Source organism: Martes martes (genome assembly GCF_963455335.1).
Source record: "Martes martes genome assembly, chromosome: 10".
In the NCBI taxonomy this organism is placed as follows: Eukaryota; Metazoa; Chordata; class Mammalia; order Carnivora; family Mustelidae; genus Martes; species Martes martes.
The window spans coordinates 51190936-51214868 of NC_137898.1; the positions used below are offsets into that span (position 1 = coordinate 51190936).

At 39.7% G+C, this 23933-nt stretch overlaps 1 protein-coding gene across 1 annotated transcript in view; it reads right to left on the bottom strand.

The window, feature by feature from the left end:
* IPO7 (importin 7) overlaps nucleotides 1-15283 on the bottom strand; it is a 59109-nt gene extending 43826 nt beyond the window's left edge. The window contains exon 1 of the mRNA XM_080815481.1: nucleotides 15042-15283. Within this exon, the coding sequence (XP_080671607.1) occupies nucleotides 15042-15125 (84 nt within the window). The 5' untranslated portion in view covers nucleotides 15126-15283. The remainder of the gene's footprint in view (nucleotides 1-15041) is intronic.
* Nucleotides 15284-23933: the final 8650 nt, after the last annotated feature.

Sequence of the window (23933 nt, forward strand, 5' to 3'; positions counted from 1 at the left end):
CCTTATCAGCCGCCTTTAGGTTCTTTCAACAACAAACATAATTACTCCACTGTCCATGCTGTGACTTTCTACCTGTAACACTCTTCTGTCCACAGCTCCACTGGAGTTAACTGATTCACAGCTTCACATTCTTTGAGTTTCCACTTAAACATTTAGAGAAGGCTTTCCTGACTGATCATTCAAGTTAAAGAAGGGCTTCCTATTACTCTCATAATCTCCAGGGTTTTTTTTTTCCTGTAACATTTACTACATATTTGTAGACTGGTTTATGTCCATCTCTTCTGTTAATTAGATTTTATTATGTCCATCTCTTCTGTTAATTAGATTTTAAGCTTCATTGACCGTAACTATTACTATTTTTATTCCCAGTTCCTCATGATGGTTGGCATTTAAGGTGTTCAACAAATTTATTAAGTGAAGAAATGAAGTGAATCAACAAAAAAAATGCCTTGGAAGCAGCAGTGAGCACCTAGGAGCAGTATAGTATAAAAGAGTACTTACATTAAAGAGATAGATGAGCCCACAAAGGACACTACTATCCACACTAACACTGTGGCTCTTTTTAGGACATTTATATTATAGTATATATCTTATCTACTGCATCAAATTATGAATCCCTGGAAAGGACAGCTAGATTCAGACAGTCTGATTATAAATACAAGTGATGCTATTTCCAACATTTTTAAATCTTGAGCAAGTTGCTTCAGTAAATCTAAGACTTAATTACAAAATTAGTGTAACAAAATCTGCTTCACAGGATGGCTATAAGAAGTAAGTGAACAAGGTGCCTGGATGGCTCAGTTGGTTGAGTGTCTGCCTTCGGTTCAGGTCATGATCCCAAGGTCCTGATATGGAGTCCAACGTCGGGCTCCCCGCTCAGCGGGGAGTCTGCTTCTCCCTCTCCTTCTGTCCCTCCCCCCAGCTTGTGCTCTCTAGTTCTCACTCATTCTCTCTCAAATAAATAAACAAAATTTTTGAAAAAAGGTGAAATACGTAAATTATTATAGTAAACGTCAAGACACAACAAATTGTTATGCTGTTTTTATCTCCATACACAGTAGAATCTCATCTTTCTCAGAGTATGTTCTGGCATAAACTGAGTATTGCCAAATGGTTCTTAGTTCTTTAAATCACTTAAAAAATACATTTGTGGGGCATCTGGGTGGCTCAGTTGTTAAGTGTCTGTCTTCAGCTCAGGTCATGATCCCAGGGTCCTGGGATGGAGCCCCAAATCGGGCTCCCTGCTTGGCAGGAAGCCTGCTTCTCCTTCTCCCATTCCTGCCGGCTTGTGTTCCCTCCCTCACCATGTCTCTCTGTCAAATAAATAAATAAAATCTTAAAAAACAAACATTTGTGGTTTTGTACATACAGGGTTCTCTCAAGGTCCCAATACTGCAGTTTTTCCTTCTGAGTTAAAAAGGACTTCTAGGATTGGAACCCCAGATGAAGTTGACGGATTATGTTTAGGGGTCATGTTAAAATAACAAAAACCACCAAAACCAACACTGTTTTTGTTGGCTAGCCACATATACAGGCACATGTGAGTTAAAAATGAGCATATGACACTAACTACATCTTCCTACAAGCACAACAGGTACTCCACAATGTTACATCAACAAAAGACCTTTATCAATTTCTAACTTAAGTTTTAAATATAAAAAATAAAACCCCAGGGGCACCTGGGTGGCTCAGTCAATTAAGCATCTGCCTTTGGCTAAGTCAGGATCTCGGGATGCTGGGATTGAGCCCCATGTCAGGCTCCCTGCTCAGCAGAAACCTGCTTCTCCCACCCCCGCCCCATGCTCTCTCCCTCTCGCAAATAAATAAATAAAATATTTAAATAAATAAATAAAGAAAAGAAAATCCCAAGAGTACTTGAAGGAAACCAAGGTTAAAAACAAAACAAAACAGGGGCACCTGGGTGGCTCAGGGGGTTAAAGCCTCTGCCTTTGGCTCAGGTCATGATCCTAGGGTCATGGGATCGAGCCCTGCATTGGGCTCTCTGCTCAGCAGGGAGCCTGCTTCCCCCCACCACTTGCCTCTCTGCCTACTTGTGATCTCTGTCTATCAAATAAATAAATAAAATCTTAAAAAAAAAAATCCTTCTCTCTCTCCATATATTTATTTATTTATTTAGTTTCAACGGTAAGTATTTTTATCATCTTGGTGGAAAAAAAAACCTAAGCCTGACACCAAAGACTGAAGGCCATAAAATAGTTTTTGTCTCAAGTAGATAAAAAAAGTAAGAATTATAGATGCTCCACCCCCATCAATATAAACAGTGTTAAAAAAAAAAAAAAGAAGAAAATATCTGCAATATCTGAGGAAGAGTTAAAATCACTCCAAAACAAAAATTAGCAAATACAGGGGTGCCTGGGTGGCTCAGTGGGTTAAGCCTCTGCTTTGGGCTCGGGTCATGATCTCAGGCTCCTGGGATTGAGCCCCGCATAGGGCTCTCTGCTCGGCAGGGAGCCTGCTTCCCTCTCTCTCTGCCTCCTTGTGATCCCTCTCTCTCTGTCAAAAAATAAATAAAATCTTAAAAAAAATTAGCAAACACATGCAGGCAAATTATGAAAGAATCAGTACAAGCAGACAGTCCTACCAGAAAACAATGTATGCAATACATGAAAGTACTAGTGAGGATGTGAAAAATATCGAACTCATACACAGTGCTGGCAGATGCATAAAACAGTACAACCTTATTGGAAAACTGGCATTTTGAAACATGCACCTACCGTACAACCCAGCAATCTCACCTTTACATATCCAAGAAAAGTGCTTGTGTCCACAGTACCTGTCCACTGACAAATGAATGCAAAAACAAACTGTAGAAGTCATACAATGAAATACTATACAATAACTTAAAAAAATAAAGTTTACCTATGGAATCAAGTAATATGGATCTCAAAAAACATGTTAAGAAGCTAGACTACTTGGGTACATACCAGGTGATCCTATTTATATGAAGTTCAAAGACAGGCAAATCTAATCTTAGAGTTAACAGAAGTCAGAATAATGGCAACCTGAAGGAGGAAAGGTATTAATTGGGAAGTGTCTCAAAGGAACATTCTAAGCCAATAGAGATGTTATATAAATTTTGATTTGGGGTGCCTAGGGGGCTCAGTCAGTTAAGCATCTGCCTTTGGCTCAGGACACAATCCCAGGGTCTTGGGATTGAGTCCCATGTTGGGCTCCCTGTTCAGCAGGGACTCTGCTTCTCCCTCTGCCCCTACCCCAGCGTGCACCCAGGTTCTCATGCTCTCTCTCAAATAAATACCTGAGATATAAATAATTCATTTATTTGACAGAGAGCAAGAGAGAGAGAACATAAGCAGGAAGTGGCAGGCAGAGGGAGAACCAGGCTCCCTGCTGAGCAAGGACCCGAACTGGGGCTTGAACTTAGCAGGTGCCCCAATAAAATCTTACAGAATAGCAACAACCACTACCACCACTGAACTGGATACATTAAGTGGCTGAATTCAGTAAGTTATTAAAAAAAAAAGTCAACAAAACTGAACTATGAAAATAAGTACTGATTTTACTACTCTTCAAAGTCATTTGCCTTCAAAAATACACAAGTACAAATCTAAAAAGTCCAACTGAGGAAAAGTTACTTTCAGACAGCTGAGCTGGGCCAAGGGGTAAGAAAGAATGTTTCTGACAGCAGAAATCACAGAAGCAAATTCAACCTGGCGCATCTATCTACTTGACCCATACAAATTTCCATCCAGCTGGAATTCCTAATGCCTTCTATTTTCCCAAAGTAACAAATACACATAAAGTAATAATATCAGACATGAGATTCTTAAAATTCTGAGGGAAAGTAGATTAGCGATCACCTAGGCCTGGGATATGAGATTAAACTGGAAGGAAGGATTAGTGCACCTGGGCGCCTCTGTCAGTGAAGTGTCTGCCTTTAGCTCAGGTCAAGATCCCAGGGTCCTAGGATCAAGCCCTAAGTTGGACTCCCTGTTCAGTGGGGAGCCTGTTTCTCCCTCTCCCTCTGCCACCACCCCCTCGCTCGTGCTCTCACTCTCAATCTCAAATAAATAAATAAAATCTTTAGAAAAAAAAATCAATTGGAAGGAGGGATCTTACTGGGATAATGAAAATATTCCAAAATTAGATTGTGGGGACACATGGGTGGCTCAGTTGGTCTGCCTTCAGCTCAGGTCATGACCCCAGGTTCCTGGGATTGTGTCCTGCACCCAGCTTCTTGCTCAGCAGGGAACCTGCCCTATCCCTCTGCCTGGTGAGGCACCCAGGCATCCCAAAGTATGGGTTATATTAAAGAGATTATTAAGAGGGGCGCCTAGGTGGCTCAGTAGGTTAAGCCTCTGCCTTTCGCTCAGGTCATGATCTCAGGATCCTGGGATGGGGCCCAGCACTGGGCTCTCCGCTCTGCAGGGAGCCTGCTTCCCAACCCCCCCAGCCCCCGCCTGCTGCTCTGCATACTTGTAATCTCTCTCTCTCTCTCTCTGTCAAATAAATAAATAAAAATCTTAAAAAAAAAAAGATTATTAAGAGAATGAAAGACAACAATGAAAGACAAAAATAGGTAAATTGTGACCATATCATGATCTAGTAACTGGTACTTTTTTTTGAAATTTTTACACAGCGGCACCTGGGTGGCTCAGTCCGTTAAGCGACTGCCTTCAGCTCAGGTCAAGATCCCAGGGTGCTGGGATCCCATCCCGCATCAGACCCTCTGCTAGGTGGGAACTGTGCTTCTCCCTCTCCCTCTGCCACTCCCCACTGCTTGTGGTCTCTCGCTCCAGCTCTTTCAAATAAATAAATAAATAAATAATCTTTAAAAAAAATTTTTTTTACACAATCAGATAAAGATAAGGTCTTTTTAAAAAATTTCTATTTATTTGTTTAATTGACAGAGAGACAGTGAGAGAAGGAATACAAGCAGGGGGAGTGGAAGAGGGAGAAGTAGGCTTCCCCTTAAGCAGGAAGCCAGATGTGGGGCTTGATCCCAGGATCCTGGGATCATGACCCGAGCCAAAGGCAGATGCTTAAGGACTGAGCTACACAGGCATCCTGGAAGATAAGGTCTTAAAGCAGTATCAAGGATGTAATTCTGGGTATATGACTATAAAACATCACAGGTGGAAAGCTATTACCACATAGTAATAGGCTTGAAAAACTACTCCAGGGCGCCTGGGTGGCTCAGTGGGTTAAGCCACTGCCTTCGGCTCGGGTCGTGATCTCAGGGTCCTGGGATCGAGTCCCGAATCGGGCTCTCTGCTCAGCGGGGAGCCTGCTTCCCTCTCTCTCTCTCTGCCTGCCTCTTTGCCTACTTGTGATCTCTCTCTGTCAAATAAATAAATTAATTAAAAAAAAAACAAAAACAAAACTACTCCATGGGCAGCCTTTCCCCACTCCCCAAAATATGTCTAACTTTACAAAAGAAAAAGATGAAAAATACACATACATAAACAAATTTCCCCTGACCCTACTATGCCTTTAACCTACAGTCTTATTCCCATTTCCTTTCCAGCATTCTAACACTGTATTCAGAAAATTGCTTTCTCCAAGGTTACCAATATTTTACAAGCTTTCCCCCAAAAGTCTTCATTCTGCTTTAACCCCCCTCATTTAGAAATATCAATAACCCTTTCTTTTTCTAATAGCTTTTTACTTATTACATAAGTAATTCATGTTTACTAGTAGAAAATCTATGAAATTCATTTAAGTAAAAAGAAAACTAAATTACCCACAACCAACCTTCTTACTTAAAATGCCTTTTCTTGTTTCCTACTTTTTAAAAAATATTTTATTTATTTACTTGACAGAGAGAGCAACAGCATATATGCAGGGGGAGCAGCAGAGCGAGAGGGAAAAGCAGGCTCCCCGCTAAGCAGGGAGTCTTTTGTGGGGCTTCATCCCAGGACCCTGGAATCATGACCTGAGCTGAAGGCAGTTGCTTAACCAACTGAGCCACCCACGTGCCCTTCTTCCTCCTACTTTTACACACAATTCTCCTTTTTCCTGCTTCTCAAAGTTCCAAAAATGGGCATGGCCAACAGTGAAGCCCTCCAGTCCACCCTACACCTCTAGATCATACTTCCTTCCTCTTAATTTACTGAGAAAAATAACTTTTCCATTGTTGGTTTCCCTCCTAACCTTCAATTCCACATTCCCTATTGCCTGCTATATATTTTCTATCTAATGTTTACCAGCTCCTCAAATCCGACTTAATACTCAAGTCATGTTTTTCTCCAATGTTTCCCCTCTGCTCCCCCATTTTTCAATGTAATTACCTAACGTCAGTATCTTTTATAGCTACTCTTTAAGAAGTAACTTTTTATTATTTCTCTCCATTGGAATGCAATCGAAGAGAGCTTCAATTGCTACTGTACTTTACACTATTTATAAGGAAAAACAGAGGCATAAGGGCACTGTGACATCAAAGTACGTCAATGAATATAACCAGACAATTCAAGAGCAAAGTGATTTCTAATTTTTCTGTTGTACTAAAGAATCTGACAAAGACAGGGGCGCCTTCGCGGGGCAGTTGGTTAAGCATCTGCCTCTTGGTTTCAGCTCAGATGGTGATCTCAGTGTGAAATGGAGCTGACACAGTCTGCTTAAGATTCTCCTTCTGTCTCCCCCAACCTCTAGTGTGCTGCCTCTCTCAAATAAATAAATCTTAAAAAAAATAAAAATAAAAATAATATGACAAAGACAATACTATCCCTATTTTATCTACACAAAATATTAGGCATAGTGAGGTTAAATCATCACAGTGGTAGAATCAGGGCCAGGCTTGAGACTCTTCATTATGTCTTCCAGCTTTTCATTAAATAGTGGTAATACTTAAATGCTTTTCAACAAGGAGTTTAAAATAACTTCTTAATTACAAATTACTTTAGTTAAAAACAAAAAAACAGGGATGCCTGGGTGGCTCAGTCAGTTAAGCCACTGCCTCTGGCTCGGGTTATGATCCCGGGGTTCTGGGATCAAGTCCCATTGGGCTCCTTGCTCAGTGGGGAGCCTGCTTCTCTCTCTGCCTCTGCCTGCCATGCCTGCTTGTGTACTCCCTCGCTCTCTCTGACAAATAAATAAATAAATAAAATCTTTAAAAAACAAAAACAAAAACAAAAGCAAATTACTTTAGTAACCAAAAGAAAAAACACATTTTTAAAAAAATATTTTATTTATTTATTTGTCAGAGAGAGAGAGAGAGAGAGCACAAGCAGGCAGAGTGGCAGGCAGAGGCAGAGAGAGAAGCAGGCTCCCCAATGAGCAAGGAGCCCGATGTGGGACTCGTCCTGGGATCATGACCCGAGCCAAGGGCAGCAGCTTAACCAACTGAGCCACCCAGGCGTCCCGAAAAAACACACTTTAAATCAAACTCATCACTAATGCGCCACCGACAGAAGCAAACAATAAGTAAAATGATATATACATCTACTGTATCTGAAAAAGAAATTTTCTTATAAATATATTAATATGGTGATTATCTTTCTTTCAGATCTTTCACGTGGTATGTCACTGAATAACTTCTGTGTAACAGCCAAAGTATCCAGGGACTTCCCCTCTCCCAAATTCAAAACAGTATCTACTTAGGGATATTCCTAATTAAGGAATGTTAAATATACATTATATTCTCATAAATATTTTGCTGAATTTCTAGACATGCCAAATTTACTATTAACGTGCCATCATTTTGCACTTCTCCAGAACTAACATTTTTATTAACTGAACATTTCATAGGTCCTTTAATAAAAGAAAAATCAAATTTATCACTTATAAGTAAAATGTATCACTTACAGTAGTAATTGTAATCATCTGTGAAAATCCTAGAAGAGACTTAGGTAGTTTATGAATTTAAAAGGTAAATGCAAAGTATCAAGAAACTTAGCAAAGCTAAGACCACTTACTTTGTCACATAAAGCATGTGAGCAGCTTTCTACCTACATAACCATTTTACAGCACATTAAGCTTAGGAACTGAAGGTTTAAAAGGCTCCTAGGTAAGCCTCCTAATTCTACTTAGAGCATTTTTCTTGCTGCAAGTGTAAGAGGGGAAGGAATACTGATGCTGAGATCATAGCTGCCTTAAGCAAAGTCAAATTTAAGAATCTCCTCATCTAAAACTTACACATAGCTCTATTATAAGTCCCAACCACATGCATTTGTGAAGGCTGTGTTGACTATGAAACTCCAGAAAGGCAGATCTCTATCAAATAAATATTAAAAAAAAAAAAAAAAAAAAGATTCTCTCCCCTTCTCCCTCTGCCCTCTGTCTCCCTCTCTGAAATTTAAGAAAAAAAAAAAAAAAAAAAAGGGTGGGGGAGAGCGCCTGGGTGGCTTAGTCGTTTAGAGTCTGCCTTTGGCTCAGGTCATGATCCCAAGATTCTGGGATTGAGCCCCACGTAAGGCTCCCTGCTCAGCGGGAAAACCTGCTTCTCCCTCTCCGATTCCCACTGCTTGTGTTCCCTCTGGCTGTGTCTCTCTCTGTCAAATAAATAAATAAAATCTTTAAAAATAAATAAATTAATCAAATTTAATTAAGTTTTTTAAAAAAGAAGAACCAGATTGGGAACTGTTATTCAGAATAAACATTTCAAAAAAAATTTTCCTGACATCACATTTTTTTTTTTTAGATTTTATTTATTTATTGACAGACAGATCACAAGTAGGTAGAGAGGCACGCAGAGAGAGAAGGGAGGAAGCAGGCTCCCTGCTGAGCAGAGAGCCGAATGCGGGGCTTGATCCCAGGACGCTGGGATCCTGACCTGAGCCGAAGGCAGCGGCTTTAACCCACTGAGCCACCCAGGTGCCCCCCCTGACATCACATTTTTAAAATATATCTTATTTATTTGAGAGTAAGAGAGCGAGAGCACACACAAATGAGGACAGAGGGGCCGGAGGAGAGGAAAAGGGAGAAGCCAACTCCCCGCTGAGCAGGGAGCCTGAGGGATGGCTCCATCCCAGGGTCCTGGGTTCATGACCTGAGCGGTAGGCAGACACTTAACTGACTGAGCCACCCAGGCCCCTCTTCTGACATTACATTTAAAACTTCAGTTCAAATGTAAGCTTGTTGAGAAAGAGGACTCTGGTCTTCTGAAGTATCAGATCCACAGCATAAAGACAGAATCTGCCACATGATAGGCAAATACTTTTAAAATATTTGAAAATAATCAGAAACAATTAGTTGTTAGTGTCCATTCTCAGTTAATTAAAAAAAAATCTTCATCTACTGATTTTATTCCTATTAGAGATAAGTTCAAAGTCCATGAACTTTTAGAGTAGAAAAGAGAGCAATCATCTAGTTCAAATAAAAAGAGTTAAAATTTAAGGAACACATAAAACTAGGTGTTAAAAAGGTATGAACTTTCAGTTTACAAACTATCATAGAAGGTCAGAGTAGGAAAAGATAGCATTTAAGATGGGATTAATGAGATTTGTGAAGAGGAACCCCCCCCCCTTTTTTTAGACTTTATTTATTTGACAGAGAGAGAGGGAACACAAGCAGGGGGAATGGGAGAGGGAGAAGCTGGCTTCCCACGGAGCAGGGAGCCCAATGCGGGACTCGATCCCGGGATCCTGACCTGAGCTGAAGGCAGATACTTAACCACTGAGCCACCCAGGTCTCCCTGAATAGGAAAACTTTAAGTTTTAGGTGCTAAGAGCTTAACAGGAGGGGTGGGCAGCAGGAGCAAAGGTTTGTATAGAAGGTTTCCACTGAGAACACGGGTAGTGAAAGCAGGAAGAATGCAGAGACTATGTCTGTTATAATAATCTCCCAAAATCTTCAGAGATGTATTAACTTTATCTTATAAATGAAGAAACAAGTATTTCTGAGTGAGAGTAGGAAGTAGCAGTCTCTGGTAACATAACAATTAATGTTGAATGAATGAATACCAAATGCCATAGATTTTAGATTTCCTTTAAAAAAAATTTTTTTTTGGAAGATTTTATTTATTTAAGAAAGATAGTGACCAAGAGAAAGAGCACAAGCGGGGGCAGGAGCAGAGGGAAAGGGAGAAACAGATTCTCTTGCTGAGCAGAGAGCCAGACGTGGGGTTCAAACCCAGGACCCTGCCTTAAGCAGTCAGGATTCTGGGATCATGACACAAGCCGAAGGCAGACACTTAACTAAGCCACCCAGGTGCCCCAAAAACCAAATTTTTAAAACTGTACTTCAAGATATACAGAAGTCAATTAATCTCAAAATATATAATTTAAGTGACAAATGAGATTCCTGTACACAACTCTAAAGACTGAAAGACATTTCTTTTTTCTTTTTTTTTTTAATTTTATTTATTTATTTGACAGACAGAGATCACAAGTAGGCAGAAAGGCAGGCAGAGAGAAAGAGAGGAGGAAGCAGGCTCCCCGCGGAGCAGAGAGCCCCATGCGATGCGGGGCTCAATCCCAGGACCCTGGGATCATGACCTGAGACAAAGGCAGAGGCTTTAACCCACTGAGCCACCCAGGTGCCCCTGAAAGACATTTCTAATATTATGCAAGTTCTTACTTCTCTTTGCATACAACAAATATTTACTGAGAGTCCGTAGTGTGCCAGGCATTGTGCTTATAATTGTGCCAATTTTCAAGTTACAATAAGCTACTTACTAATGATCTCACTGTTTAAATAGGCACTTATGTTCTTTCTCCATTAGTGCTGATTGTTTTCCACAGAAATATACAACTACTACAGTTAGACTGAGACAGGAAATAAAATGTATGGCATGGTAGATGGGTTAATCAGTGGGCACTTACGCGCGATTCAAATAATCTGGAGAGAACTTAGTAGGTGCCAAATACTTTGCTGAATTTTTTACATGCATCTCACTTAACCCACATGACACTATGGCATATATACTATTACTATTTTTATTTTGTACATAAGGAAAATGATGCTTAGAAGTAACTTTCCTAACATCCCCCAGCTAGTACATAATGCTTCATAGTTTAAAAAAAAAAAAAATCAAATAACTAAGCAGTTTTCAGTTTTATTTTCAAGAAAGCTTGTACTTTTTATTGGTTTTCTCCAGTGTTTGAGGCAAAGCTTGTTACATGAGGGTATTTCAAATTGGGAAATGACAACGTGATCAAAAAATGTTAACAGTATTAGGGAAAAAAAGGACCAAAATTCGTGCTATGCTACAGAGTAGTAAGTCAGTGGGGAATATTAAAATTCAGCTTTTTTAAAAAAAGATTTTATTTCTTGAGAAGAGGCAAAGTAGGGGGAGCAGCAGGCAGAGTGAGAGGGAGAAGCAGGCTCCTCCCTGCTGAGCAGGGAGCCCAATGCAAGGCTCTATCCAGGACCCTGGGACCATGACTATAACTGAAGGCAGACACTCAAGTGAATGAGCCACCCAGGCGCCCTAATACTAAAATTTATCTCAAAAATATCTGCCAAAAAGAGAGTCCTTACTGTGGTCTCCAGCAGTCTAATGGAACTTTCTTAATGTTATCTGTATGTAATATAAAAAAATATATAATCTAAAAATCCTTGATTGGGGGGTGGTATAACAGCGCTAAAGCCTATATTATCTGCTATAATTAAATAAGGCTTAATACTGACAAATCAAAGAATTACAGTAACAAAAGACAAAAATTCCTCATCTCATAAAACTCTAAAATTATACTAGTGAGAATAAAAATATGCATGATAAACTAGTGCTACAGAGTAAAGTAAATGAAGAGAGATGTAGAGTATCTAGTGTGTTGTAGTCAGGGGAACTCCTCAGTGATATGAAGGAAGTTAAATGATGATAGATCAAGTCTGGGAGATCACTGACTAAAAGCGGATCCAAACAGATGGAACAGTTAAGTGCAATCACTGTGAGGCAAGAGCAGAGCACTTTGTTTTTAACTATCTGCACTAGAATACTTTGATAACATTTATAATTTTTACAGCTAGTGATTACTTCACTTAGCTGAAGTAATCTTTTTTCAGTAATCTTTTTCTTTTAACTAAGTGAACCAAAATATAATTTCAGTCAAATAAAAACAGTATGGAATGATTGCTTCATCCTGTCTTATCCAAAGCGAGAAGAGCCTGAAGGAAATAAAAATGTTACTTCCTCATTCTTACTTCAGTCAAGCTTCTTCAAGACTTTTCTGGGATCTATTTCTTTTTTTTTTTTTTTTTTTTTTTTTTTTAAAGATTTTATTTATTTATTTGACAGACAGAGATCACAAGTAGGCAGAGAGACAGGCAGAGAGAGAGGAGGAAGCAGGCTCCCTGCTGAGCAGAGAGCCCGATGTGGGGCTTGATCCCAAGACCTTGAGATCATGACCTGAACCGAAGGCAGAGGCTTAACCCTCTGAGCCACCCAGGCAGCCCACTGGGATCTATTTCTTAAATCAAGGTTCTGCCACAAAGAAAGTCAAAGCAAGTTAAGTGTTCAAATGGAAGCACTTCATTAAAACAGAATGAAGACTAGAGCTGAGGATATTCTAATTAAAAGAAAAGTTACCTTAGGAAAATTACTAATAAGTTAAGGTGGAATAATTGAAAGAAATTTGTAAAATGTAAACTGCTAACAATCACAGAAATACAGGCTAGACCACAAATTTTCTTTGACAGAAAAGCAGCGTTCACTATTCCAGAGTATTCCAAAACCCTAACAGAAGCTTAAGAGTTAAGCAAATAAATGCTATGAATACTATTTTGATTATTCATCTTCTAAAGATCAGCTTGTGAAGTATTTATTCCAGGTCTCAATTACAAGATACCAGTGCATATAACTAGACATTCAATACCTGCTTGAGGAATGAATGAATTTCAGATTTTTCTACAAGGGAACCAACTGTTTTTTCAAATAATTTTTAAAATTATCACACACAGCATGTTTAGTCAGAATAATAAAATCATGGTAGAAATCACTGTAACTAAACTTTTAGGGTGCCTTAACTTACACATCTATAAATACTTCATGAACAAAATAATGTTCATCTTATCCTGTGTGTATCACAAAACAAATCAAAATAAAAAGTGATCCATAGGGGCACCTGGGTGGCTCAGTGGGTTGAGCGACTGCCTTTGGCTCAGGTCATGATCCCGGAGTCCTGGGATCGAGCCCCACATTGGGCTCCCTGCTCAGCGGGAAGTCTGCTTCTCCCTCTGACCTTCTCCCCTCTCATGCTCTCTCACTCTGTCTCTCTCTCTCTGAAATAAATAAAATCTTAAAAAAAAAAAAAAGTGATCCATAACTCCCTCCATATTTTCATAATGGTTCAAAAGAGGAATTTGTTTCAGCACATTATTTTATATAAAAGAAATCTAAACTCCTCCCAAGGTGACTTTGAGCCTAAAAATTTGAGTATGGGGGGTGAGGCCTAGGGCCTGGCTGGCTCAGTGGGTGGAGCATGGGACTCACCAACCTGGAGTTGTAAATTGGAGCCCCATGTTGGGTGTAGGTAATCATTAAATCTTTAAAAATTTTTTTTGAATATCACTCTTGGTTGAGCTAATGACAGTCGCATTTATATATATAAGACTTAACTTTCTTATTTTAAAACAACTTTACACTTAATTTGTCTAAACTCTGTGGGTAGTCTTAAAATATAAGTTCCTTGAGGGCAGAGATCTCTAAAAAGAGCACTGTACATTTAAGATGTCCAATTAGGAATACTCCTAATACCTAATACTCCACAAGAATACTCCTGTGGCTTCTGTAAAGTCAATATAAATAATGTTTGTTTTTTTTTTAGATTTATTTATTTATTTATTTGACAGAGAGAGAGAGAGAGATCACAAGTAGGCAGAGAGAGGGGGAAGCAGGCTCCCCGCCAAGCAGAGAGCCCGGTGCAGGGCTCGATCCCAGGATCCCGGGATCATGACCCCAGCCGAAGGCAGAGGCTTTAACCCACTGAGCCACCCAGGCGCCCCATAAATAATGTTTTTAAGTGAGTTTCCTACTAGATAAGAGGAGCAGTAAAATAATTGAATTTCTACCTTAAAGAGGGGCTTCTTTTTCCATTTAAAAATAAATGTACACTGAACTTCACTAAAGCTTGCAGACTCAGTGGGATACCAAAAGACAATTATTAACTGGCATAGGAAATTACAGGGGTCCTTTTAAGATGCCTTTAAAATACTCACTGAAATATAAAAAGTTTCAGAAATTTAGAAACAAACAATGAAACTGAAGATAGTACAGTAATATACCCCACATATTACGGCGGTTTTCCAAAGGGCGGTCCCCCGAAAATAAAGGGGGAAAAGGGAACCAATCCTCCGCAAGCTGATTAAGGAGCTTGGCACGTTTTAAGGCACCCTGCTTTACACTGTCTCGCTTTGACCGTCACAGCAACCCTGTGGCCTAATTTTATGAATGGGAGAAATTCAGTATCAAGAGGTTAAGTGACTTGTCCAAGGTCAGTCAGGAAAATTAGTGGTTCAGCTCTACCTAGAAGGGTGCACTTCACCTGACACTTTCTACTACATCGCCCTGCCTCCCCGACTGAGGCATTAGCAGAGTAGAACAGTGAATCAGACTGATATAGGTAGCCCGCACTACCCTAGCCCTGCCCAAGAGGCGGGGGCTTGCCTCTGAAAGCTTTCCCTGGCCGCTCAGTCGCAGAGAAGAAAGTTGTGCAGATCACGGATCAGCCCACTGAAGTGACAAGCTGACAGGCGAAACCCCCAAAGGACCGGCTCTGCATTCCCAGGAGCCCCTCCGACCCCGGCGCCAGCGAGACTGCTCCCGGAAACGTCTGAAAAACCTCCCAGTGAGTTTCGCCCCCTCCTGGGCGCGAGGAACGAGCTGGGAATGAGCCAGAGGGCGGCCGGCCACCCAAGCCAGCCATGTGTCCAGCCCGTCACGCCCGCCTCGCCTCAGCCGGCTCCTCATGCCTTGACCGCAGCCAGAGGCCCAGCTCAGGATCCGACGCAAAGGCTGCCTTGGCCGCCACCACCACCGCAGCAGCCTGAGGCGCCCTGGCGTGGCACTCGCAGTCAGGTCCCCGCCCCACCCCTCCAGTTGGGCCCCTCAGCGACGCCGTCCGCGCCTCTGGCCAGGCCCAGAGGGCTCGGCCTGCCACAGTCAGCCGCCCGCCCGGCGTCCTTACTTCATTGAGCTGGCGCTCCGCGGCCTCACGCAGGGCTGGGTCCATGGTGCCCCTCAGGGCCTCGATAATGGTGTTGGGGTCCATCGCAGCGCGGACTCGGTCAAACCCGGGGCTCGGGTGCTACTGTGCCAGGAATAGCGCCGCTCACTGCGCACATGGACCCGCCGCGCTCCGCAGCGGCAACCGGCGCGAAAGGAAAGAGAAGCGCCAAGGCCCCGGATAGAACCTCTTCGCCTCGGCGTGGAGGCGGGAGATGCTCCAGCCACTTCCTGTCGGCGCGCACGCGGGGCACCTTGGGAGATGTAGTCCACGAGAGCTTTACGCAGCCCACGTGGCCCTGAACTGTCTCTCCTACAGACTAGTCTTGTTTTTCAAAAAGGAAAAATGTTCAAACTGCAAGGAAAAAATTAAAGCAATCAAACGCAAAAAATTTCCCAGAATAATATACCTATAGTGACCGTTTAGTGAATCTGATGCAATGTGTGATGCGATCCATTGTTAGTAGCTTTGTAATTGAAGGTAATCTTCTGGAAAGCAGTTGAGATGTGTTTCTAAATGCCATAAAAATGCTCATCATCTTTGCCCCAAGAATTACCATTCATGAGACTTTATCCTAAGAAAATAACACAAAAGATTAAATGAGCTTTATGTGTGAAAGGTATTATAACACTACATATTTATGATTACCAAATACTAAGAGGGTTTTTATTGAGTATCCAGATTTTGGTTAGGACCTTTATATAAATCACCTGTAAATGCAGAATAAGACATAATCCCTATTAGAATCCCATCTTCTTTAAAACAGTTAAACAGTTTCAGAAAGTTTAAATAACTTGCCGAAGTTCACTTCCTAAGCAGTTGACCTAGGATTTCAAATCCTAGGATGTTTCTGTTTCGAAAGTTTTCATTCTCTTCACTGAATCACTCTGCCTTTCAAAAAAATGCCAATATGGGGATTGTCAAGCAAATTAAAAGATTCAATCAATTAAATATTTCACAGCCATTAAAAATTACAAATATTATATACATTGTAACAACACTAAAAGTTATGTGATGCTATGGCTTTGTAACATGGACAAAAACTGGAAAGCAAAGCTGGCAAATAAAATCAATTGATTTTCTAGGATGGTGAGCTTTTGAGTAATTCCCTTTTATATTTGTCATCATTGTAATAAGGTTATGGAAACATAGTTATGTAAAATTAATCATAAATCTTCAAATGCAACTTGTTAAAAGGTCACTTATTGTTTTCAGTTTGCAGAAAGGAGAAAGGGGAGCAAGAAAGCCTTTCCCTGGAATAGTGGACTTTGCAATATTAATATCTCTCTTTTTTTTTTAAGATTTTATTTATTTAACTGACAGACAGAGATCACATAGTAGGCAGAGAGACAGGCAGAGAGAGGGGGGAAGCAGACTCCCTGCTGAGCAGAGAGCCCGATGCAGGGCTCGAGTCGAAGGCAGCGGCTTAACCCACTGAGCCACCCAGGTGCCCCAATATTAATATCTCTTATATGCCAACCATTGTGCCTGGAAGTGAGGTTTATATAATTATTCCTAATTTACGAATGAAGAATCAAAGGCTCATATAAGCTACTTAAATTGTGAAAAATCATAAAATTTCCATAATATAACCTGTTGTTAGCTCTGTCAGTGTACTGATACAATCTGTTTAAGAATTTCCTCTCCCTGGGGCTTCTGACTGGCTCAGTAGGAAGAGCATGCGACTCCTGATCTTGGGGTCGTGAACTATTGATCTTGAAGTCCTGAATTTGAGCCCCACATTGGGTCTACAACTAGAGATTGCTTAAAAATAAATAAACTTGAAAAAAAATAATTTCCTCTCCCTACGCATCCCTTGATTGTAAGAGCCTTAAAAGTAAGGATTATGTTTTATTAACTTTTGTATCCTTATCTCCCATCATGAAGCTTAAATGTCTGCTAAGAGTTCAATAAATATTTTAGTGAATAAATGAAGAAAGGAATAAATGAACTAGTGATGACTTGGTGGCTGAGCCAGAATTGAAACCTCAATCTTCATGATTCCAAAGCCAGTCCTCTTTGCACTACTACATATCTATTTTAGACTCCAGAATTAACTTGTACATTATGAAATTGTGACAATTATAGCATAGCACAATGTATAAAAGTGCTCCAAAAATGTTATTTCCCTTTCCCTGAAACTGAAAGGGAAAAGAAGTAGTAGTGGGAAATAGGTTTTTTAAGCTATAGTACTGGGAACTGGGAACCAGCAAGTTTTGCAGATCTAAAGCTGAAGTGGGGCCTGTCTCATGCTTCAGATAGAGCCCATAGGATGCTAGATACCATCTGGGGAGCCAGAGCTCCTTTATCCACACAAGGAACTTGGCTCCAGGACCCTTCAAAAGGTTAGCTGCAGGGTGATTAGTATACCCAACTTATTTGTAGGTTTATTATTTTTTTGTCAAGCAAGTGACAGAGAGGATGTTACTTATATGACTGGAAATAGAGATGTGAGCTCCTCCAGGGCAGGGACCATGTCTATCTCTTTGTGGCAAACACAGAAATGAACATGTGCTCAACAAATAAATGTGTGAAGATTAAAGAAAAAACTGCCACATTAGGTCAGTATAAACATCAATAGATAAACTTTTTATCTCATCGCTCAATCCCAATTCTTAGTACCACGATAGCCAATAGAGATAAAATACCTTCTCGGGCAAGATTAGTCTGAGGAATTCAGAAAAGTATAAAATAATTTTGAGCTGGAATGGAATTGGACAAAAACAGAGGTAAGGAACAATGTAGGGGTGACTTGGTTAACTAATCTTATAAATGATGGTTCTGTTGTTCAAACAGAAAAAAGGCATATCTTCTGCAGGTATGAAAGGAAAGGAGGGTTCAGGGAGTGACCATACAGCTATAATATAAGGAAACAAAAAGAATCAATTTTCTCTTTACAAACTTCCATTGGAGGCTTTTGTGGATGAATACCAGTGATAAGGCTTTGAGGATAAATACCTAGCACCCAAAGGTATCTTAAGACCTAGACGGATGTGTCCGAGATGACTGGATTTTGTCAAGACATTCCACAATTACTGAAGCTTCATATCCTATAAATCTTTTGTTAGGCCTATTTCAGACATCCCAAATATTTCAGACAAAATTTTTCATGAAATGTAATTTTTTCAATAATGGTTATCATTATACTTGTTAACTGAATGAAATTCATTTTTACACCCTGGTAAGATTTTTACTCTAAAACAATTCAAAATGTAGGGGTTAGGATGCCTGTCTGGCTCAATCAGTAGAGCTTGGTACTCTTGATCTTGGGGTAGTGAGTTCAAGCCTGACCTTGGGGGTAGAGTTTACTTTAAAAATAAACAAATAAAATAAGTTTTCCTGTGCAATATCCTTTCTCAGTGTCTGCTAACTCCTGGGACCACAGTGGAAGAAAAAAAAAAGGTAGAGGTTAAAAAAAAAGACAAGGAAGCTAAAAAAAAAGAGTGATTGATTATGTTCTGAGCCATGTACCAACTGTGTTGCCTTAAGTAAAACTTTTATCCCATTGGCCCTCGTTTTTGTTTTTGTTTTGTTTTGTTTTTCCTGTGAAGTGTTAAATAATCCTACCTAGGCTCCCAAAATTATTCTGAGAATCAAACAAGGTTGGGGAGTGCTTTGTAATTAAAAACTCAGAACAGGGGCGCCTGGGTGGCTCAGTGGGTTAATGCCTCTACCTTCGGCTCAGGTCATGATCCCAGGGTCCTGGGATCGAGCCCCACATTGGGCTCTCTCTGCTCAGCAGGGAGCCTGCTTCTCCCTCTCTCTCTGCCTGCTTATGATCTCTGTCTGTCAAATAAATAAATAAAATCTTAAAAAAAAAAGCTCAGAACAAAAGTAAATTGTTATTGGTATTTTAAGGCAAGGACTGAGGAGAAAGGAAAGTAAGAGGGCAAGGAAGGAGAGTTATAGAAGGTGATGAAAGGAGGACTTTCTTCAGAGTATCCTTCCTAGCAGCTGTGGTTCTGCACGTTCAGCAGCTTGGTAGGTACGTGTGTAAAGCTTAGTATGTGCAAGAAAAGGTAAAAGACAATGTCGTACAGAAATTGTTGAATGAAGACCATTCTTTATTGCATTTCTTTTAAATAAAATGATGTGCACAAAATTGGAGTTCATGTCCTAAACCATATAAACAATTTTAAAGATCAACTTCATCAAAGTATTATTTACTTAAAATTCAATGAGGGTTCACAGAGTTATACACTCATGTCACTCTACCACAATCAACATATAGATTATCTCCATTAGCCCTTCCCGATTAATCCTTATGTGTTCAGCTCTGTGCCTCATATGCCCACTGATGTGCTTTCTATTACTATCAATTAGATTTGCCTTCCCTACTGTTTCATATAAATGGAATCATGCAGTAAGTGCTTTTTGTGTCTGGTTTTTCTTTCCATGATGTTGAGGTTATCAGCAGTTCCCATCTTGCTAAATGACAGTCCGTTACCTGATATACAACAATTATTCATCCATCTGTTGCTGGACATTCGGGTCATTTATAGTTTTTTGCTATTGTGAATTAAGCCGATATGTACATTCATGTACAAATCTGAATGTAGATACATGTTTTCATTTCTCTGGTAAATAGTGAAGAATGGAATGGTTGATTTGTATTGTTAAGTGTATATGTAACTTTACAAGAAACTGCTGAGGGCGCCTGAGTGGCTCAGTCGGTAAAGTATCTGCCTTTGGTTTAGGTCATAATTCCAGGGTTTGGGGATTGAGCCCCGTATCCAGCTTCCTGGCTTCCTGCTCCTCAGGGAGCCTGCTTCTCCATCTCTCTCTGCCTGCTACTCCCTCTGCTTGTGTGTGCGTGTTCTCAAGTGAGAGTTCTCTCTGTCTGTCTCTGTCAAATAAATAAACAAAATCTTAAAAAGAAAGAAAGAAAAAAAGAAAGAAAGAAAGAGATTTTCTCCTATATTTTCTTCTAGAAATCTTATAGTTTTAACATTTATGTTTTGATCTATGGTCCAGTTTGAGAGGGGTGTGTGTGTGTGTGTGTGTGTGTGTGTGTGATGGAGGTAGGGTTGAAGTTATTTGTTTCTGCATATGGATACCCAGTTAGTTAGTACTGGGTAGAATTTTTTAAAAAGTTTATCTTTGGCCATTGAATTACCTTGGCCCCTTTGTTGAAAATCAATTGACCAAATACGTATAGTTCTATGTTTGAATTCTCTACTCTGTTCCATTGATCTATTTATCTGTCTATGTCAATATCACAGTGTCCTGATTAATGTAGCTTTCTAGTAAGTCTTACAGTCAAGTAGTGTAAATTTTCCAACTTTGTTACTCTTTTCAAAATTGTTTAAACTATTCTAGGTTATTTGCCTTTCAAAATACATTTGGAAAATTCAGCTTGTTAATTTCCAGTTTTAAAAAAGTCTGTTGAGGTGCGCCTGGGTGGTTCAGTCCGCTGAGCAGTTGCCTTCCGCTGGGATCATGATCCCAGCATCCTGGGATCGAGTCCCACATCAGGTTTCCTGCTCAGGGAGGAGCCTGCTTCTCCCTCTCCCTCAACCTACCACTCTGCATACTTGTACTCTATCTCTCTATCAAATAAATAAATAAAATTTTTAAAAAAATAAATTAAATTAAATTTTTAAAAAAGTCTGTTGAGAGGCGCCTGGGTGGCTCAGTTTAAGTGTCTGCCTTAGGCTCAGTTCATTATTCCACGGTCCTGGGATAGGACCCCCCCCTTCCCTGTTTGCCAGGGAGTCTGCCTCTCCCTCTCCCTCTGCCCTTCCCGTCCCCCAACCCCACTATTCATGTGCACCCGCACACTCTCTCCCTCAAATAAATAAATAAAATCTTTTTTAAAAAGTCTGTTGAGATTTTGATCGATACTGCATTTAATCTACACACCAGGGGGACCTCACTGGCTCTGTTGGTAGAGGGTGCAACTCTTGATCTTGGGGTTGTGGATTTGAGCCCCACGTTGGGTGTGTAGACTACTTAAAAATAAGATCTTAAAAAGAATGTATACATCAACCTGGGTAAAATTAACATCTTAACAATATTGAGTGTTTTGATCCTTGAACATAGTATATCTCTCCATTTATTTGGATATTTAAAAAATTTCTCCCAGCAATATTTTTAGTTTGCAGTGCATAGATTTCACACATATTTTCTTAAATGTATCCTTGAATATTTCATGTTATATATATGTATCATTTGAAATTGTTTTTGTTTTTCTTTTTAAAGATTTTATTTATTTATTTGTCAGAGAGAGTGAGCACAGGCAGACAGAGAGACAGGCAGAGGCAGAGGGAGAAGCAGGCTCCCCGCTGAGCAAGGAGCCCGATGCGGAACTCGATCCCAGGACGCTGGGATCATGACCTGAGCCGAAGGCAGCCGCTTAACCAACTGAGCCACCCAGGCGTCCCTTGAAATTGTTTTTTAAATGTATTACTTCATTACTCATTTTTTTAAGTTTTTTCTTTTTAAAGATTTTATTTATTTATTTGACAGAGAGAGAGATCACAAGTAGGCAGAGAGGCACGCAGAGAGAGATGGAGAAGCAGGCTCCTTGCTGGCAGAGCAGAGAGCCCGATGCGGGGCTCGACCCCAGGACCCTGAGATCATGACCTGAGCGGAAGGCAGAGGCTTAACCCACTGAGCCACCCAGGTGCCCCATTTCTCATTATTTTTAACTGTTTTTGCTTTTGTCTAGAAAGACAATTGATTTTTTGTATTTTGACCTTGTATCCTACAGTCTTGCTAAGTTAACTTACTGATTTTAGTATTTTTTCCTAAATTCTTAAGAATTTCTTGTGCATATAATTAGATCTTCTGCATTTCAAAATGGCTTTAGTTTCTCCCCATACTTTAGTCATAGAGTTTTCATAGATTCTCTCTACCAGGTTAAAAAGTTTCCTTTTCATTTCTTAGAATTTTTGACATGAACAGGATATTGAATTCTGTCAAATGTTTTTTCTAGAGCTATTGATACCATCGTATCAATACTTGTACTCTATCTCTTTTCTTCTTTATTCTGTTAATGTGGTGAATTATATTAATTGATTTTTTACATGTTGCTTTCCTAAAATAAACCTCACTTGGTCATAATATATTAACATTAAAAAACATTTTTATATATTTCTGGATTCAATTAGCTAATTTTTTGGAGGCCATTTGTATCCATCTTCATGAGGGGTATTTGTCAGTAGTTTTCTTTTCCTAAATGGCTTTACCTAGTTTTAATATTAAGGTAAAGTTAGTCTCATAAAATACACTTCTTCCGTCTTTGTTTTCTGAAAGAATTTGTGTAGAACTGGCATTTAATTTCTTCTTTAAATATTTGGTAGAAATCAACAGTGAAACTATCTGAGCCCTGGAGTTTTCTTTCTGGAAAAATTTTTAAATTATGAATATAAGTTTTAATAGAATAGGACTATTTAGACCGTGGGGAGGACGTACACTAAATTTTTACTTTGTTATTATTATTTTTAGTTCTCTCCTTAATGTTTTCTCCTTTTCAAATAGAATTCTAAAAATTTAAGTACAGTTGACATACAATATTGTATTAGTTTCAGTTGTACAACATAGTGATTTGATAATTATATACATTACAAAATGCTCACCATGATAAAGTGTGGTTACCATCTGTAACCAAAGTTTTTACAATTTTATCAACTATTTCCTCTATGCTGTACTTTTTATCTTCATGACTTTTTAATTTTATTTATTTATTTATTTTTAAATTATAAGGTTGTTTTTTTTTTAAGATTTTATTTATTTATTTGACAGACAGAGATCACAAGTAGGCAGAGAGGCAGGTGGAGAGAGAGAGGGGGAAGCAGGCTCCCTGCAGAGCAGAGTCCGATGTGGGGCTCGATCCCAGGACCCTGAGATCATGACCTGAGCTGAAGGTAGAGGCTCAACCCACTGAGCCACCCAGGTGCCCCGACTTTTTAATTTTATAACTGAAAGTTTGTATCTCTTAATCCTCTTCACTTATTTAACTCATTCCCCCACTCCCACCCCTCTGGTAACCACTAGTTTGTTCTCAGTATTTATGAGAATGTTTCTACTTTGTTTGTTTGCTTTGTTTTTAGATTCCATGTATAAGTAAAATCATGTAGTATTTGTCTTTCTCTTTCTGACTTACTTTACTTAGCCTAGTCCCCTAGGTCCATCCATATTATCACAAATGGCAAGATTTCATTCTTTTTAATGGCTGATGTATACTCTATTATATACATTGACAGAGAGAGAGACTCTTTAACTTCTTAGCTTTGACATGACTGAAGTCCTCAATTTTCTATTCTGTAAAATAGAACAATAGTATTTCTATTATTAGATTGTTGTAAGATCATATATACCAAGCAGTTAGCACAAGCCATGAACACAGAGTACAGGAAACTCAACAAGTTGTAATTTGAACAGACATCTCACCAAAGAAGATATGCAGATGGCAAATAAGTATATGAAAAAATGCTCAATATCATACGTCATTAGAGAACTGCAAATGAAAACAATGAGATATCACAATACACCTATCAGAACAAGTAAAGTCAAAAACACCGACAACACCAAAACCTGGCGAGACTGTGAAGCAACAGAAACTCTCTTTCATTGCTAGTGGAAATGCAAAATGGTACAGCCACATTGGAAGTTTGGCAGTTTCTTACAAAACTAAACATATTATTTTTTAAGATTTTGTTTAGGGACACCTGGGTGGCTCAGTGGGTTAAAGCCTCTGCCTTCAGCTTGGGCCATGATCCCAGGGTCCTGGGATCAAGCCCCGCATTGGGCTCTCTGTTAAGCAGGGAGCCTGCTTCCTCCTCTCTCTCTCTCTGCCTGCCTCTCCACCTACTTGTGATCTCTGTCAAATAAATAAATAAAATCTTTTTA